The sequence below is a fragment of the Condylura cristata genome, unplaced genomic scaffold (assembly GCF_000260355.1).
Source record: "Condylura cristata isolate star-nosed mole 26May11 unplaced genomic scaffold, ConCri1.0 scaffold00035, whole genome shotgun sequence".
NCBI classification, from domain to species: domain Eukaryota; kingdom Metazoa; phylum Chordata; class Mammalia; order Eulipotyphla; family Talpidae; genus Condylura; species Condylura cristata.
Genome location: NW_004567136.1, coordinates 7,544,062 through 7,562,989, shown reverse-complemented (window position 1 = coordinate 7,562,989; position 18,928 = coordinate 7,544,062). Strand labels below are relative to the sequence as shown.

General features: G+C 34.0%; 1 protein-coding gene across 5 annotated transcripts in view; it reads left to right on the top strand.

The window, feature by feature from the left end:
• The first annotated feature begins 234 nt into the window (after positions 1–234).
• Positions 235–18,928, top strand: part of MEF2A (myocyte enhancer factor 2A) — a 62,926-nt gene continuing 44,232 nt past the window's right edge. For all 5 annotated transcript variants that reach the window (XM_012732761.1, XM_004693092.2, XM_012732759.1 and 2 more), the window contains exons 1-3: positions 235–314; positions 12,334–12,513; positions 16,112–16,315. In XM_012732761.1, the coding sequence (XP_012588215.1) occupies positions 12,460–12,513; positions 16,112–16,315 (258 nt within the window). In that variant the 5' untranslated portion in view covers positions 235–314; positions 12,334–12,459. The remainder of the gene's footprint in view (positions 315–12,333; positions 12,514–16,111; positions 16,316–18,928) is intronic.

Sequence of the window (18,928 nt, the reverse complement as noted above, 5' to 3'; positions counted from 1 at the left end):
TTGGGAGAAAAATGAATTAGTAACATTAGAAATATTCAATTTACTAAAAACATTTTTTTGTTAGTCAAACAAAAAGACTTTTTTTAAAAAAAAAATCCTATTTGCCTATTACTCAGAAGCTTTTGTGCAGCTATCTGCTAGAAGAGGCTTGGCTTTTGGAATTTGTAATGAAAAGTATAGTTAATTTTATTTTGCATCACCAACAAATACTAACTCATATTTTTTCTTTACTAAGGAATTGCATTTTATGAAAAAGAAGAATTTTCTGCAAGTATCATATCTAAGTGCACTTTTTGCTGAATGCATCATTTCTAGTAAGATGTTTTTCCCTTTTCTATGTTATAAACACAATGAACTTTTATTTATATCATACTGTCTTGTGAGTCTGAATGGGAATAATTTAGAATTTATGTTGGCAATTAATGTAGATTAATTAAGGAAATTTGTAAATCCAGCTGAAGTATGAAGTACATATGTGTTTTGATAGATTCTCATATCTCACACTGTTGAGATAATCCCAGGTTCTTTAGTATTTCCCACTTCCATTTTCTGTACCAGTTACCCTTATTTGAAAAAAAAGTTCTGGAGGGTTTGAGGACATGCATTACTTAAACTGGGAAAGGATTTTGAAATGAATGACAAAGGAGACAGATTAGCCTTATTTCTTGAAAGGTGGAAAAGGTCACCTTATAAAGTAAATTTAGGAGGTCTTTTAAAAATGTGGACTTTTTGGTGACTTTGAAGTTATTGCATTACTTAAATTATGGGTTCATATTTGCAAAGCTCTAAAGTCGACCATTTTGATTTAAATACTTAACATTAGTCTAAATTTATGGGTCAAATATGTAAGTAAGATGTGTAGTCTGCCTCAAAAGTTCTTTATGAGTGAATCTTCACCTTCTCAAAATGAAAGAGAAATAAATTATATAGTTCTAGAATGTTTAAAAACAATATTACTTTGAAAAATGGTAGGGGATATTCTTTGTTATGTTATATTTAATACTAGCATTTTAAATATTAGACATCATTGGTCGAGCCTAGTGGTTATGCCAGTAAAATATTGGGAAAGGTAATTTAAGACATTTTTTGTTGTTTTTGTCATTCTAAAAATAACTTTGTTATTTAACATAAAGTCTGACATTTTCCTTGAGTAATTAAATGGTAGAAATTTTATGAATGTAGAAAATGAGCTATTTATTAACATATGTTATTCTGATTTCTAAGGTTTCTTCGTTATTCTGATTTCTAAGGTTTCTTCTGGCTGTGTGGTTTTCTTTTTTGTTGTTGTTAAATCTTGACTGAAAGATAATAGTACTCCTCAATTTGGGGAACGAGGAGAAAAGCATTTTCTTATTTGAAGCAAATTATCCAGAGACCCAAATATAGTAAGCTGATCTTCAACAGAGGTGCCAAGGAAATTCCACAACAAAAAATAGAATATTTTCTAAAATGACTCTGGCATTTCTGTGATTTTCAAACGTAAGACATAAACCGCATCGCTTACCTTGGACCAAATACAGAAATGAATTCAAAGTGGAATCATAGACCACCTAAACATGCATAGGCTGGAAAGGAATAACAACATTTAACTCACATTTTAAAATACAAATCTTGTTTATTCTTATGTAAAGTTTGAATTTTTATTTTTTCTTTTCTCATCTTATTTACATTTCTCAGATAAATTTTTGTCTGCTAGACAGTAAAAACTTGGACTTTAGTTAAAATACTTTAGGAATTTAGCCCTTCCTATGCCCATAGCTTAGAATTTAACAGTTTCTCTAAACCTTACTGACAGCTGTAGGTATAACTTCAGCTGTCATATTTTGAATCATGTTTAAGTCTTAGTGTGCTTCTTCCGTTAGGCTCTAAAGATGTAGACAGCACTAAGACATCATTTTCATTTCTTTTTATCTTGCCTTGCTATGCTTTTTATTTCTCTTGTGTGTCTCACTTGAAGACAAGACATTCTTTTTATGTAGATGTGATTTACCTGGGAATGGGTTTTTTGGTGTTAGTATAAGCAGTTGACAGTTTCCTCTCTCATGATTTTTATTGTGCCTATTTCTAAGGAACTCTGGATACCTTGTGGTTATAGCTTCACAAATTTCTGTAAGAGTTTGAGGCTATATTCTTGCTCTACTATGTAGAATTAATTGAAGTAGTAAAGAAATTAATCACTGAAAATCATAGGCCAATTTGTTGGTGTATCTAGAAGTAAAATGTAATTTTTATGGATTGGTCCTTCTGATAAAAAATTTGAAGTTATATCTGTAGTCAGTAGTTTGGATTATTTACCATGAGTAATAATTTACATCATTTTATACTAATGATCTGTATTATTTTAAGCATGATTTACAGAAACTTTGAACTCCCAATACAATTAAATGAAAGGAGTGATATTGACATTAAAAAAATTACTTCCATCATATTTAATTTCTGCAGCTTGAGCTTAAGATGCTTTAATATAAGTATATGTGATCAGTACATAATTGTTTTATGTTGTGTCAAATAAAGTCTATCTATTTTTCTAATAACAATAGCGTCAGATAGGCTCTTTACATTTTAACCCGCAAGCCTGCTATTTTTTACAATTCAGATTTTGAACATCTCACCCTAAAAACATAGGGTCAAAACATTCAATACATATGTGCATGTGTGTGCACACACACATGTAAAGTCAGAGAAATCTAAATAACATAGAATGAGACCATTTTTTAAATCACTATTTAGATCTTTAGATGACTGCTCCACAACCTACTTAAATTTTTATATATTGATGACTTTACACATTAACACATAACTGATGTTGCAGGGTTATCATTTCAGCCAGTGGCACCAATATTTGGAATTTCAGTTGTTCTGACTCTTCAAACACCACCAAGTAGTTCTTTAGAAGAGTTGTAGCTAGCCACAGAGAGTCCTTGCTAGGTGGATGTCTTCTGCTAGGGTTCAAGACTTAAAAAATAGAGAACATTTCAGTCCCTAAATATCTTGTCTTCTATATGGGGTACAGCTTTCAGCAGTGTTCATAGTGACCTTGAGTTATAGCGGTTCTCACCATTTTTTGATTCATTGGTTTGTTTTGCAGGGTAGAGTATCTGTTATGATACTTGGGCAGTTCCTTTTCTAACTTAGTGAAGGGTTACTTTCTCAGTTCTGTGTTTTGTTTTTTTTTTCCTAAAGATTTATTTATTTATTCATACAGAACTGGGGTATAGGCCAGAGATGCGGAGGGTGAGATGATTCACCAGAGACAGAGCAGGGAGCAGAACTGGCAGATCGACGAAGTACAATGCTGAGGGGAGCAGCGGGTGGGTCAGGAGAGGTCTGCCTCACCATGTGGTGAGAATCGGGGCAGGCAGGAATCGAACTCATGCGGAAGTGGCTTAAGCTTTTTAGTGCTGTGCTTTAACTCGCTATGCCACCAGGGAGGGCCTCTCAGTTCTGTTTTATACATTTTTTGATCTTATTTCTTGAATGAGATGTTAGTGTTTTTGAATTTTACTTAAAATATTACAGATTTATATTGTATGTCAGAACTTTATAAAATTAAACTGAATGTTTGTAGTGCTTATTCTCCCTTTATTCTCCCTTTTATGGAGGTTAAATACAGCAAAATTGCATTTTCAAATGGTGACTGCAAGTATAAAAGCTTTACATACAGAATACAGTCTGTTTTCCATGTTGAAATACTAATAGCCACTGCTGTGTTCATACAAATATCATTATGTTTAAAAGATGTAATTTGATACAACAAGCACAGTTTTGGCTAAAGTGGAATGCTTCATTTTCCATAACAGTAGTTTAATGATAAGCTTAAATTAATTTAGTATTTCAGTTTCTGCCTAGATTTAATTGTTTGTAAACTGTAATGAAAACATTCTGTTTTAGAGGAGACAAAGAAAAATGTTTCTATATTAAAAGTAACTGAGGGCCCTCCCTGGTGGCGCAGCAGGTTAAAGCACAGCACTGAGAAGCTAAAGCCACTTCCGCATGAGTTGATTCCCACCTGCCGGGGAGGTGACCACATGGTGTGGCAGACCTCTCCTGACCACCCCTCAGCAGTGTACTTCGTTGATATTCCTGTTCTGCTCCCCACTCTGTCTCTGGTGATTCCTTTCATCACCCCTGCACCTCTGGCCTGTACCTGAGTTCTGTATGGATAAATAAATAAATCTTAAAAAAAAAAAAAGTAACTGAAAGATAATTCTACAAGGACAAAGAACTTCTGCTTGCATTTCAACACAATACGATTGTTTTCCTCAAGTTTTACTGAAAGTGGTTTTGTTTATATATTTTTAAGGAAATTGTGTGTGTATGTGTGTAAATAATGTACTTGCATTTTTGAGACTGAATTGGGATTATAATTATCTGATAATATCTAGATTCTGATTTTCAAGGTGATAATTTTAGCCAAGTGGATAGCTACCAGTGTTTGTTCAGATTGATTCCCACTCTTCTAGTAGGTAATTAAATGACTCAGGGTATTCATACTTACAGTAAATTTTTATAATTATTCTTTTTAAAAATACCATCGCAGGTTTCTGAAATCAATAGATAATATAAGATGCTCAGCAAAGCCCATAACTAAAATTAAGAAAATAGTTCCATTTCTAGTAATGTCAAAGGCTAAGGTACTTAGGAATAAATTTAACAAAAGAAATGCAAATCTTGTACTTTTGAAAATTATAAAGCATTGTTGAAAGAACTTAAAGAAGACCTAAATGCACATATACTGTGTTTATGGATTGGGAATCTTAATAATGTTAAGATTGGGAATCTTAATATTAAGATTGTAATTTTCCCCACATAGATTCAGTGCAATTCACCTTAAAATCCTAGCTGACACTTGCATAAATTGACAGACATTCCAAAATTCATATGGAAATTCAAGATACCAAAAATTGCCAAAATAACCTTTTAAAAATAATAAAGTTGAATGACTCCCACTTCTGATCTCAAAACTTAACTATAAAAGCTACACTAGTCCACACTGTAATACTGATTTAGGGTAAACACAGCCCTATGGGTGTAGAGTGGGATTGAAAATCAAGAAATTAGCCCATATGTTTATGGTCAATTGATTTTTGATGCGGTTGTCAAAAACATTCACTGGGGGAAAAAGACCTTTTAACTGATGATGCTGGAAAACCTAGATGTAAATGTAAAAAAAAAAAAAAAGAAATTGTTCTTTATTTCACACTGTGTACAAAAATTGACTCAGTGAACCAAAGTTTAATGTAAGAAATACCTAACTCATTATGACCTTGAATTATGCAATGGTTTCTTAGAGATGACAACAAAGGATAAACAGCCAGATAGATAATATTGAACTTCATCAAAATTAAAGGACTTAATGCATCCAGGCACATTATCAACAAAGTGAAAAAAACAGCCTGCTGAATGGAAGAATATATTTGCAAATCATGTGCAAATCATGTATCTGAACCAGCTGCTAAGAGTTAAACAAAACATGGAATAGCCATAAAATATAATATCACTCACTGAAGAAGGAATGAAGTGCTGATAGTACTTAGTGCTTATGAACCTTAAACACATCTCGCTAAGTGAAAGATGCCAGACACAAAGGCTGCGTAATAGGGCAGGATGCCATTTAGTGTAATGTCCTGAGTTGGCAAATCCATAGAGGTTGGGTGGATCACTAATTGCCAGGAGTTAGGGAGAGGGAAGAATGGAGATTGATTGTTAATGGACATTTTTTTTTTTTTTTTTTGGTGTTGATGAATGTTCTAGAATTAGATAGTGAGGATGGTTGCACAACTTTGAATAAGAAAATAAAGCATATGAACTATATACTTTAAAAAGGTGTGTTCTATGATACATGAATTAGAACTCAATTAAAAACAAACACACATGAAAACAGCCCCCTGTTTTTTACTTATGATTTGACTTATGGTTAAACCAAGATGTATTTGAATGTGAGAGGTCTTATTTAATAATTATACCCAAGCAATAGAGACAAAACTCTTTGCTCATGTAAACCAGATATGTTTCCCCACTTCCTGGTGTTCCTATAGCTATTTTATTCCTCATAGTAGAAATTTGAAGGATATAAAATTCTTCTTGTGCCTTTATCAACTATGAATAAAAGAAAACCATGAAATTCACAGAAATGGTAGAGAAAATATCCTTATGGAAGTGATTATAAATTTAGCTGTCAAATGCAGGGTGTAGATTGAATACAATCAGGACTTGACTCATTTATGTGATTTTTGTCACTTCACCTCACACATAGCCAGTTCATGTCTGCATAGGGAGTTTGGTGTTGTGATGAAACTGTTGCTCTACACTAGGGATAGCCATCATAGTAATTGGGGCAAATTTAAAAAATTAGTCTTGCTTGCACATTCATTGCAATTATGACTTGATATTTTTATTGTGAAACAAAGGTAAATTCAAGCATGCAAATTCTGCTTTAGCTCCTCAGTTGAATTTCCATTTAAATTGAACAGTGCTCCCTTTTATCAATCAATTTTATAGATCCATTTCTGTGCATAAATAGTAAACAGGTGAGAGCTCAGTGGTCTAAAATATACTCACATAGCTGCCCCCACTCCACTTCCCTTCCCGCCTAGTACTGTTCATAATCCAGAAGCTGTGATTCCTTCAAGAATTGAGGTTGGGAGGAACCTCTCTCTCTGGCTCTCTCCCCTTGTAGGCTACCTTGAAGCAGGAATACTAGTGGAAAATAAGTAGCAGTTGAGGTTCCTTTGCAGATGCTTAACAAAATATTCCTGGTGGGCAGGAAAAGTTATCACAGTTGTGAAAATAGGGATTGGGAGAGGGAATCTTTTAGGGGGTTAGAAACTCTGAGCTTGTCATTTCCTATGCCCTTTGTATTTTTGATAGCCTTTTGCCCTCTGATATTGGAGTTAGAGCACATAGTGCAGTATTGTATTCCTTTCTAAAGCGCTGGTTTCTGTGGTGCAACCATACACAGTTCAGTTGAAATAATCTTAATACTCTTACTGAAAAGTAGCATGTATCGTGAAATTGGAAATAAATGTCCCCTTAAAGATTTTGGAGTTCTAGTTACTTAAAGATGGTTTATACCCATCCAGAAAATGTCCCCTTGACATTTTTGACTAATGTACTTAATTAGGTACAGTATACAGACTATACTGTTACAGAAAGACATGGCACTAGAGCCAAAATGTCAGCTCTAGCTTACGTGAATTTGTCCTAGTGCTTCATGTAGGAAATGGAGTAAATGCTAACCACTTCACAGTATTATTGTGAATACTAAATGAGACAAACACTTTAATGTCTAATAGAACTACTGGCACATGTAGATCAATGTTAATTATGTACCCTTTTTGCATTTCAGTGAAGAACCGCTATCTACCTTCCAAAGGTTAGCTATTAGAGTGTTTTCATGGCCTAGGGCCTAACACTTTTCTTTGTGATAGATAGATTAGCTAGCTAGCTGTAGTATTACATTATACCAAGGTTTGGGTGTGTGTCATTGAAAATTAACATGTGTTTATACTACATTAAGTTCACCACTAAAAGTCTAATTGTATCTGTGACCATATATTTATACCCCTTTACCCTGTTTACCTATCTACCCCCTCAGGAAATCTTTATTACACTTTGACATTGCTTTCATTCAGTAACTAAGCAACTTTTGAACATCTGTTCTCACAGGGCACTTAGATAGCTGCTGGAGTTAATAGAGGCAAATGCAACAGATTTGATCCTTTTTCTCATTGAACTTCCAGCTTGGTAAGGGAAAAAAAACAAAACATTTAATTGTACAAGTAATTAATAATTACACTTGTGATAAGTGACATACAACAAAGTCAAGTCTGCTCTGAAAGTGTAGTAGGAGTCAAGCATAGTTTTGGTGTTATAATACTGACATCTTGACTAGCGTTTTATAGTCAGTAAGTAAGTGTTGGTATCTTCATAGGGTTGTGTTGTGATCTTACTTAATTCAGTCATTAATTTTCTTAGTTTCTCCGTGGTTTTGTTTCTTACACAGTTTTGAGAGGAGAAACGAAAATTTAAGGTAATAAATGATATAGCAGAGTAAATCTTAATCTTTAATATTGTCTTCTCTTAGCACCAGCGTTCAAGACTTTTACTTATTTATTTTTTTAAAGATTTATTTATTCATACAGAACTGAGGTACAGGCCAGAGATGCGAGGGTGAGAGGATTCACCAGAGACAGAGTGGGGAGCAGAACTGGCAGATTGACGAAGTACACTGAGGGGAGCAGCGGGCGGGTCAGGAGAGGTCTACTGTGCCATGTGGTCACCTCCGGGGCAGGCAGGAATTGAACTCATGGGGAAGTGGCTTAAGCTTCTTAGTGCAGTGCTTTAACCCGCTGCGCCACCAGGGAGGGCCGACTTTTACTTATTTTTATATATAAAATATTCATAAATATTTTACATCATTGTTCATTTTAAAACAGTGTTTACTCCCCCTCCCCCATGTGTAGACCCCATCGAATTCCTCCCCCAATTCGCTCTTGTGCCATCACCACAGTCCCCTGTGTTCCTCCCTTGCTCCTTCTAGTTCCTCCCTCTCTCCCTCCCCTGCAGGGTGTTTTCTGGTTTATAATTGTTTTTGTTTTGTTTTGTTATCATTATTTTTCCCTCTTGTGTCTTAATTTGGTTCCCCTATATTCCTCCTATAAGTGAAACCAACCGATGATATTCTTTTTCCTTCTGACTTATTTCACTGAGCATAATCCCTTCTTGCTCCACCCATGTTGCTGAGTAGTGGTCCATCTTCTTGATCCAATCATCTTGTTTTTGGGCATTTTGATTGTTCCCAGATTTTACCTCTTGTAAAAAGTGCTGCAATAAACATAAGGACACACAGGTATCCTTTTGAATTAATGTTTTTGGGTCCTTTGGGTAGATCCAACCAGTATGGAAAGCTGTATGGAGATTCCTCAGATTACTAAAAATGGAGCTACCATGTGACTCAGCAAGACTTTTATTTTATACCAGTATTTGTTACTGCCTACTAAAAACCAGCGCAAGAGGCAATTCAATTTAGTATATAGTTAACTTCTTTTTTAGCATCTGGCTTTGGTTAAAGTAATAGAAAATAATTGCCCCTTTTCAGTAACTCCTTTGCAGAAAGACTTAGTCTAAAGCATAATCCTAAAAAAAAAAAAAAATCACCTACCTTCGTTTTTTTGCTGTCATTTGATGGTGTGGAATGTCTTTTGGGTATTGAATGCCGGTAAAATAATGCTCTTCTGGTTTCTTTTGGTTAATGGTTACACTATTGAGAGCTGTGGCCACAGGGCTTCTTATTACGTAAAGAAAAAAACCTGTCTCACTATGCCAGCAGAAACAGTTACTGAATTTTGGTAAGTTGGCAGGTTGTGAGAAAAATTTGAAATAGTCATTAAGGTACTTTTGCATTTTTAGAAAGCAATGAGTAGTTAAACCAAGAAGTTTACTTTTGCATTTTCTCTTACTTTGGCTTTGTGACAGTCACTAATGCCTTTTCTTTTGCATGTGATTATGATGTTATCTGACTTCTATCTAAAACTGCTGCTATTTAGCAGTTTTGAGTGCCCAGGTCACATATTATTCTTGTAAAGGCCATACTATTTTTGTTGCATTGAACCTATAGTGTCAGAGATGCTTTATTTAGAACTGCAAAGGAAACTAGTTTTGAAGACTATAAATGTGATTCAATGTATGGTTGTTATTTGTGAGACTTTCTTTTCTGTCTTCAGTTTGACTTACAAGATTTTGGTTTTATGAACATGTTAGATACACCATGTGTATATCATTATGACTGAAATAAATATAATGTCAAGGGAACATTTTTTGGATTGGAATGATCCATCACTAAATAACTAGAACTACAAAATCTTTAAGTGGCCATTTATTTTCAATATCAATGATACATGCTAAGCTTCTAGGTAGCTGCTGGAGTTAATAGGGGCAAAAACTTCTTCCCCATGTCTTATCCCCTTCAGTCTTGCAACTCAAGTTGCTTGTATTTTGAATCTTTTCTCCATTCACACTGCCCCCCCCCCCGCAACTCTTTTGTATTTCCATTCCTGTATATTTTGGACTTCAATGTAGATTATTTTTTCCCTATCTTCTGGTTTATTGATTCTTTAGTTGTATCTAACATATTATTAAACTCCTTTGTTGATATCTTAATCTAAAAAAATTGTATCTTTTGGTTCCATGTACTCCACACTTTCAAGTATTGTCTGTTGAAATTCTTTGTTTTGGATTCTAATACTTTGTACAATCAGTTACTTTATTTTAGAGTCCTTTTTTTTAATACTATCATTACTTGAATCTACTATGTGTCTATTTCTACTGCCATTTTAAAATCCTGGTTTTCAGTCAGGTCTTGAATGTGTTATTTTTTTGTTTTTACACGTTTTGTATGAAAAATAAGATGATTTTAATTTTTGGTGATGTTATCTTTATGCTTATATTTACTTTTGCTGAATTAAATAAAGATTTCACTAGCATTAGCTAAACTAATGACAGATTCTTAACTAATGTTCAGGTTACCTTAATACAACTCTTGAAAACTGCTCAGCTTTTCAGTTTCTTGGCCTCCAAATAGCTTGAGGGAGAAATTAGTTTAACATTTATTCTCACCTGTTTCTTCTAGATATTAATCATGACATCAATCCTCACCTGTGTAAATCCTCACTGTCTTTTAAAGTCGCCTGGTGATTTTAAACACTACTTTTTTGTCTTTAGTTCTCAGCAGAAGGTTGTCTTGAAGCAGCCAATGTCACTGTCATAGGTTTTTGTCTGGAACTGAAGAATTTTTCATATTACACAAAATACTATGGTGCATTTATTTTATAGGTATAATATCTCTCTTGTAAAATTATGAATATTTTTGTGGCTTACTACAGCACAAATTGTTGTCATAATGGGAATTAGGTACAATGTGATCTATTAGGGAACATGATTTAAAGGAAGCTGACTTAGATTGTTTACAGTGTACTGTGTTGAGGAAACAAAAATAAGCTACAACAAAGCTACTTGTTTGATTGGTTCCCATCAGTGACTAACCATCCTTCAGTTCTACTAGTATTCCCTACTCCATATGTCATGAGACTTTTGCACATTTTCTCTCGGCCTATATACCTAGGTTCTCTGCCTTTATACCTAGGTTTGAATAGGGCAGTTTTTCAGGGAAATATTCCCTGACCCATGAATTTAAATCAGACAGATGAAGTTTAAAATTTTGAATTATACAAGCTTATTTCTGTGATGGTTTGCTTAATATCCTTTTTGGTCCTATAGACTGTTAACTCTGAAATAAAAAAAAAATTTTTCTTGAATACCTAATCCTGTATACCTAGTTAAGTGTTTGAAAATATTGCAAGCAGGTGATTAGATAATACGTTACAAATTTTGTTAGTAGATAAATGTTTGTATGAATGAAGAAGGGAAGCAATGCAAGAAATGGTGGTCATTGTAAGAAATGAAAGTACCCTGGGTTTTGAGCAAAAAGCCAGATTTAAGCAAAAATACAGGATTAGAACTGTAAATTGAAGTTTTATAGATGTACATGCACCATACTAAAAGTTCAGCAAAATCCCCCTGAGAAGTTACTATTTTTCTCCTATCTACCCATAAATGTCATTATGTAAGTTTTGCAAGCATTATGCTTTTGACATGACTCATTCAGATTTATAGCAAATTATATAATTTCATTTTCAGTTACTCTGTTATTGAAATAAAAGAGTTTCGGGATATCAGCAAATACTAATTTTGCTGGTGATTAGGCCCTTGCAAGAAGAGTTTGCAAAAGCAGTTTAGCTACTTCATCATTTCATGCAAAAGCCATCAGAACTTTTTAAAGCTATTTGATCATGTTTAAGAGGAGAGGTTCTCCCTGAGTTCATATCCTAAGTTCTTGTTAACTGATGTTGGACAGGTCTTTTAGTATCTCTGTGCCTCAGTGCCCCTCCTCATAAAATGCAAATGATAATTATAAATAACTCAAAAGATTACAGTTAGAAGTGAATTGGTTCTTATCAGGTACTTTGAAAGGTCCCTGGCACTTAGAAAAATCTATTAGTGTTGGTTCTTGTTGCTGTTATATGCATTCAGAAACTCAGAGGTTATAATTACCAGAACTAGAAACATGAAAATTGTCATGAGATTTTAGAGGTAAAATTGAAAGGTTTCAAATTGTTAACTTTATGTAACCAGAAATTTCAGGTACTGAAATTTTATAGCTGAATTAGCTAAATTTCTATATCTATTATCCTGCATGCAACATAGACCTGAAACTTGCATAATACTAACATGTTTTATAGAATTTAAAATTTTTAAATTTGTATTTTCTTTTAGATTTTACAGCTGTAACCCTTGGACTAGAAGCTGCAATACTGAACTCTATACGATGCATTAGGGTATTGAAGGAAATTAATTTCTGAATTAAGTATTTGGAATATAAGGAAGAAAAGGTGACTAAAAATGGGGCGGAAGAAAATACAGATCACACGCATAATGGATGAAAGGAATCGACAGGTAGGCAAAAGTTTTAATGTATCTGTTTCATTAATGTTAGTATGTATTTTTATTTTTTTAAATATTTATGTATACAGAATTGGGGTATAGGCCAGAGATGCGGTGGGGGGTGAGGGGGTGAGAGGATTTACCAGACACAGAGTGGGGAGCAGAACAGGCTGATTGACAAGTACACAGCTGAGGGGAGCAGCAGGCAGGTTAGGAGAGGTTTGCTATGCCATGTGGTCACCCCCTGCAGGGGGATTGAACTCCTGCTGCAGTAGCTGCCATAGCTTCATAGTGCTTCACTTTAACCTGTTGGCACCACCAGGGAGGGCCCAATATGTATTTTTAAAAGGAACATAGAATGGTTGAGTCTTTCTTAATTTCAGGTTTAAATTTTTTATTTCCAAAACTAAGTGAAAAGTATTAACAGTTACAAATTTTTGGTATTTTTCCCTCTATCTTTACAGAAATTTGTTTTCCCTATTGTTACACACTTCACAAATGTTATAGAAAATATAGCTAGTCAAAAAATGGAAAGTAAAATCATTGCGGTACTGTCACTATTATGTAGATCTAACATTTAGATTATGCTTGCTGGCTTTATATATATATATTGATCATTGTTTTAAATTTTATCTTCTTTTATAATTTAGGTAACACAGTAACTACAGTTATTGAATGTATCCTAGTCAGTGAGTTTTTGCTTAAGCAGCAAATACTGTGATTTTTTAAAACAACTATTATTATAAATTATTATAAAACATTTATGTGTAATACTTAGCTGTAATTAACAAAATACATTGAACTCAATATTTAGTGCTAGTGTCAGTAACCCTTATAAATTTAGGGTTATTATGTTACTGACATATGGAGATCAGAAATTGGAAGAATATAGAGGAGGGTTGGCAAACTGGTCCTTGGGCTGACTGCCTGTTGTTATTTTTTAAATAAAGCTTTATTAGAGTAGGCCATGCTAATTTTTTTATATATAGTTTATAGCTGCTTTTACATTACAACAGTATAGTTGATTAGTTGTCTCAGAAACTGTATTGCCCATAGGTCTAATAAAATCTTTACTCTCTGGCTCTCTTAAGAAAGTTTGTCAACTTGTTGGTTGAGAGAAAATAATTTTATGGATTATTTTACATGAAGTACAGATTAAATGCATGTAGAAAAGAATGATACTCTCCGGGTAGGTTAGATATCAGGAAAAGTTTCCAAAACAATGCTGAAGATCTGTTGTGCAGAGTTTGAGTAGTTCACCTGGTAATACTGATTTAATTGGAGACAAAACTTAACAGAGCACCTGGTAGATAGGTTAGTGGGAATAATGTTTTCTTTTGGTAAATTAATTGAAGAAAATCTTTTGAACAATGACAAATTATTTTACTATATTATGTTACTGCATAAATTGTATGTGAGATTGGCCTGGAATTTTTTTTAGGATTTATTTTATGCATTTAAGAACTGGGGTATAGAGGTGCAGGGGGTAAGAGGATTTACTAGAGACAGAGTGGGGAGCTGAAAAGGGGGATCTACTGAAATACACTGCTGAGAGGAGCAGCAGGTGAGACAGGAGAGGTCTGGTTTGCTGCACCTTGTGGGTCAGCTCCGTGGCTGGGAATCAAACTCAGCTTCAGTAGCTGGGAATGGCTTGATAGTACTGAGACTTTAACCCTTGCCCCACCAGGGAGACCCTGGTCTGGAATTTTTTCCTGCTATAATCCCATTGTGAAGTTACAGCAAGGTGTAGTTCACTTATAAATGAAGTTGGGACATGTTCTCTAGAAAAGCTTGTGTAGTATATGTGTTTCCTTGTGGGTTTTTTTTTTTAGTTGATTGGTCTTGCTGAGAGTTTTATTAACCCTTTCAAAGAATGAACTTTAGTCTTTTATTGTATAGCTGTTTTAAATTTCATTAATTCTGGGTTTTTCTTGATACCGTCTTCCTGCTTTTGGACAGTGGTTCTTTTACATTTCTTCAGATGGAAGTTTAAATCATGGACAGTTCAGCTTTCCTTTTTTCCTTAACAATCTCAAATAAAACTAATTTTTTTCCCTGTAAAGAGAAATGTGAATGTAAGACAGATTGATTAACTCTGTTTCACAAGTTTTAGAAATCTGTCATTTTTCTATTGAAAATATTTTGAAATTTATACTGAAATTTTTTTAATCCATGTATCGTTAGAATATAATGCTTGCTTTCTAAGATAATGGAGATTTTTTTTTGTTATTAAAGTTAATGACTTTTAGCTTGCTTCTGATTGTAGTCATATGAAATGTTGAAACATGTTAAGACCCAGCTTTTGGTCAGTTTGGTTAGGTAATCCCTATGTTTTGAAAATCATGTTGTTGGTTAGTGGTGTGGTATGAGTTAAAGTGGAGTGAATATGAAGTTGGGGTGGGGCCAGAGAGCAAGAGAGTTAGGCTAGGTTAGAAACTGTGTATGTGTACCTGTTTCCAGGAATTGTAAGCTGCTTGCATAAAGATGACAGGGATAGTTGAGTGCATTTATAGGGCATCAGACCCTGGCAAGGATGTTATTGATAGAAGGGTAAAGATCTAATACATGTTTGTAAGAGAGTAGTACATCATGGAATTTAAAGAGGGGAGAAAGGACACAAGAATAGGTAGTAATGAAATGCTGAGTTATGTGGTTTGGAGGACTTGCTTATTAAAAAGTTGAATTCTGAAGAGATAATAAAAAATAGAGCTGAAAAGGAAAAAGTGGAATGCATGAAATTGAGATTTGGAGGTGATTTGACTATAGTTGATGGCAGAGTTAAAGGTGTAACTGGGTAGTTGACTTCTGGTGGTCATTTGGAGGGTGTGGGAGATAAAGGAACTGAGTGGCAAAGGTATTTGCAATTTTTTATGCAGGTGCTAAAGTAAGGAGAGATAAGAATAGGGCTAGAAAGAGAATGCATTTATCAGTCCATGAATGAAAGTGACTGGAATCATTTATTTGGTGTCCACCTCAGATGGGATCATTGTGTAATTCATAATATAATCTTCAGAATATCTGGAGCTTTTGAAGAAGGAAAGAAAAATAATTTGGAAGGGAAGATAGGGAGCCAAAAGGAGATATCTCCACACCCCTGAGTATAGGGATTATGATATTTAAAAAAAAACAAGAGTTGGCCTGCAATTGAGAGGACATCAGATTACAAGTTTCATTTAGAGAAATATTGAGAGGAGAATTTGGGGATGTTATGGGATTTTTTGATTATAGACAGAATTACAGTGAGTGCAGTAGGAGGGCCTTGGAAGGGTGACAGACACGAGTTAGATTAGTGGATGTATTTAGTTGTTCAAGGATTAAAGTTTGACTATGAGTTACTTGGGAGTGGGACTTGTGGTTTCTAATGATAACTTTAAGATAGATGATAATACTGATCAGATGTCTCCTTTGCAGTAGAGTGCAGTCAAGGATAAAGGAATACCTCCTAAAGATTTTGAGGAGAAAGATGCTCACCTGCAGCATGAAACTGGGCATTATTTCTGCTTTTGAAACCTGGCTCAATAGTGAAAAGAGTTTATTTTCCAGTAAACTACATTCAAGTACTATTCATGCTTTTAATAAAAAATACACCTTTTTTTCTTGGATTGTCTAGGTCACTTTTACAAAGAGAAAGTTTGGATTGATGAAGAAAGCCTATGAACTTAGTGTGCTCTGTGACTGTGAAATAGCACTCATCATTTTCAACAGCTCTAACAAACTGTTTCAGTATGCCAGCACTGATATGGACAAAGTTCTTCTCAAGTACACAGAATATAATGAACCTCATGAAAGCAGAACCAACTCGGATATTGTTGAGGTAACGCATATATTTAGTAATGCTGGAACTACAAACAATAATTAATTCTTCCATTTGACAATTTTAACTGCAGGATGCATTTTACATACAAAGTAGAAATCAATTATAGATGTTTTTCCTATAAGTCATTACATGGAAGGATCTGGTTATCGTTATATTATAATGTGTCCACTTACATTATAAACATTCTTTTCACACACACAAAACAAACTAGACTATGGTACCATGTATACCAGTAAAATCTAACATTTCATCTATGTATTTTGTATCAGTTTTTAAAAGTAAGATTGTAAGGAACTATCATTTTGTGCAGAAGTTAGTTTTGATGAGTTAATCATTTCATTATGTCACTGACTACAACTTGGAACATTAATGAAATGGAAGAAAATGATGTAAATAGTATTTAAGTTGTATTAATAGTGCTTTTGTACTGAGGTGAGGATTTATTTTCTCTTTTCAATCTTCTGCCTTTTGCTCACAGTTCTGCCAACCTAATTAGAAGTTAAAATAAGGATAAGGAAATATTTAGAGCAGATTCATCTATGTAGAAATAGTGTTTTAAAATATAATCTTCAGAACGGAAAACCAGGGCTTACAGATAAAGTCTCAGCACTATTACCACTATAGCCTGAGTTTTGTCCCTGCCAGGGAGCTGACCCACCAGACACAGCAGGCCTTTCCTGTTTCGCTTCTGCTCCTCTCAGCAGTGGATTTCAGTTGGTCTGTCTGTTCTGCTCGCCACTGTTTCTGACAAATCCTTTCACACACACCCCACCCCTGCATCTCTGGCCTACACCCCAGTTCTTCTGTGCAAAAATAAAAATATTTCAAAAAGGAAAGCCAGTATACTTTCCATTTTAATTTTCTTGGTACAAAATCATATAAAGACTTCAGCATCTATATCTAAATAGCATTTTAACTAGGTTTATATTTGTCTTTTGGTATTTAGTGTTGTAAAACAGGAATTTTTGACTTAGTTTTCTAACATCAGAAACTTTAGGGTATTAGGGCTTTCTTGGTGAAAGTACTAATGCCATGTGAAATGGTCTCATTTCACATAGCTGTGCTAATGTTGAGAGAAGAAATAAAGTTTCGTGCAGGTTCTATTGATGTAATTGAGATTAAGATCTAGAAAAAGATAGTTAGACTTATTGTGTTTAATAATACATGGATTGTTAATAGTTAGGAACATTCATTGAAAATTTCCCCTATATTTCTTTGCCTTAAAGAGAGCTATACATTCCTTTTTGGACAATAATTGATTTAGATAGTTACTATAGAATTTTTGATACTTATTTTAAAAAACTTGTTACCTTCTAGCAATTTGTTTGAAATGTGAAGTGAAAGAATAGCACAGTTATAGCTATGCTCCTCTCTGTTACTTAATTTGCCTGCAGTTGTAATTAAAGGGCCTCACTATTGTGAACCTCCCCCGGAATGTACTTGAAGGTTTTGATGTGACATTTTTTTTTTTAATTTCAGTAAAATCACATGTTTACATCTTTAGCCAAATCCTTTCACCCAGTTATGTTTATATCATTTGTAAATTATTTTATATTATTTAGCATTTATCACTTGCATATAACATTCATCTTAATGCATTTTTTCTCATACTCTTGTAAGTTAGGAGATCATCATAAAACATTTCATAATAGTAGTTCCTTGAAATGGAGAGTACTAGTATGTTTAAAATGACATGTTATTTTAAAAATGTTCTTTTCGAAAGTCCCACTGCTTTAAGTTAAACAAAGAATTGTAGCTGACTTTGCTACTATCATCAAGTAGACACTCTGCTGGCTTCATGAGAACAGGCAGCCACCTTTTTAGCCCTGCTAACTGCTTTGCTCGTTTATTGCAGCAGTTGTTTTTAGTCTCTGGAAGTTGATTGAGGGTACTTCACACAGACTAAGGCTTTCTTCCTTAGAGAATACCAAGAATATAGTCTGATTTAATACTCAGAATTTTCAAACTACTTCATTCTTCATTCTTTTGTTGTGATCAGCTATCAAAGTGTAAGAGAGTAAATCCTAAACATTTTTAAAGCCTATTTCCCTATATAAAAATCTGCTTCAATAAGGGGAAATTTTCATAGCTCTACTATCATTTGGATGTTTTCTTTTTCGTTAAATTTATTAGATATAAGTGAATATGATTCTGACAAAAGTTTTCAATTATAGAAGTATACTGGATAAACGATGTATTGGACTGTAAGGAGTTACTTTGTTGTGATGTAGGATATATGATAAGTACTAAGATTTAATAAACTTTTTTTTGGTGTTAAAGTCTTAATGGGTTAACCATCACAGTAGGAAAATGTTGAGTCACTTGTAAGATAGGTTTTTTCCCCACATATAAAATAGGTGATGGTAATTACACCCTCACTATTTGTTCTTACATTTTTGAATTCTCTTTACCAGAGACTTAATGACTTACTGAATTATACTAATGCAGCTACAAAGATTGTTGTGAACCAAAATTTACAGGAAACACTAATGATAAGTACTCACATAGAACTTATTTTGGGCCAGAACTTTTTTTTTTTAATGATTTATTTGTGCATACAGAACTGTGGTACAGGCCAGAGGTACAGGGGTGATGAGAGGATTCACCAGA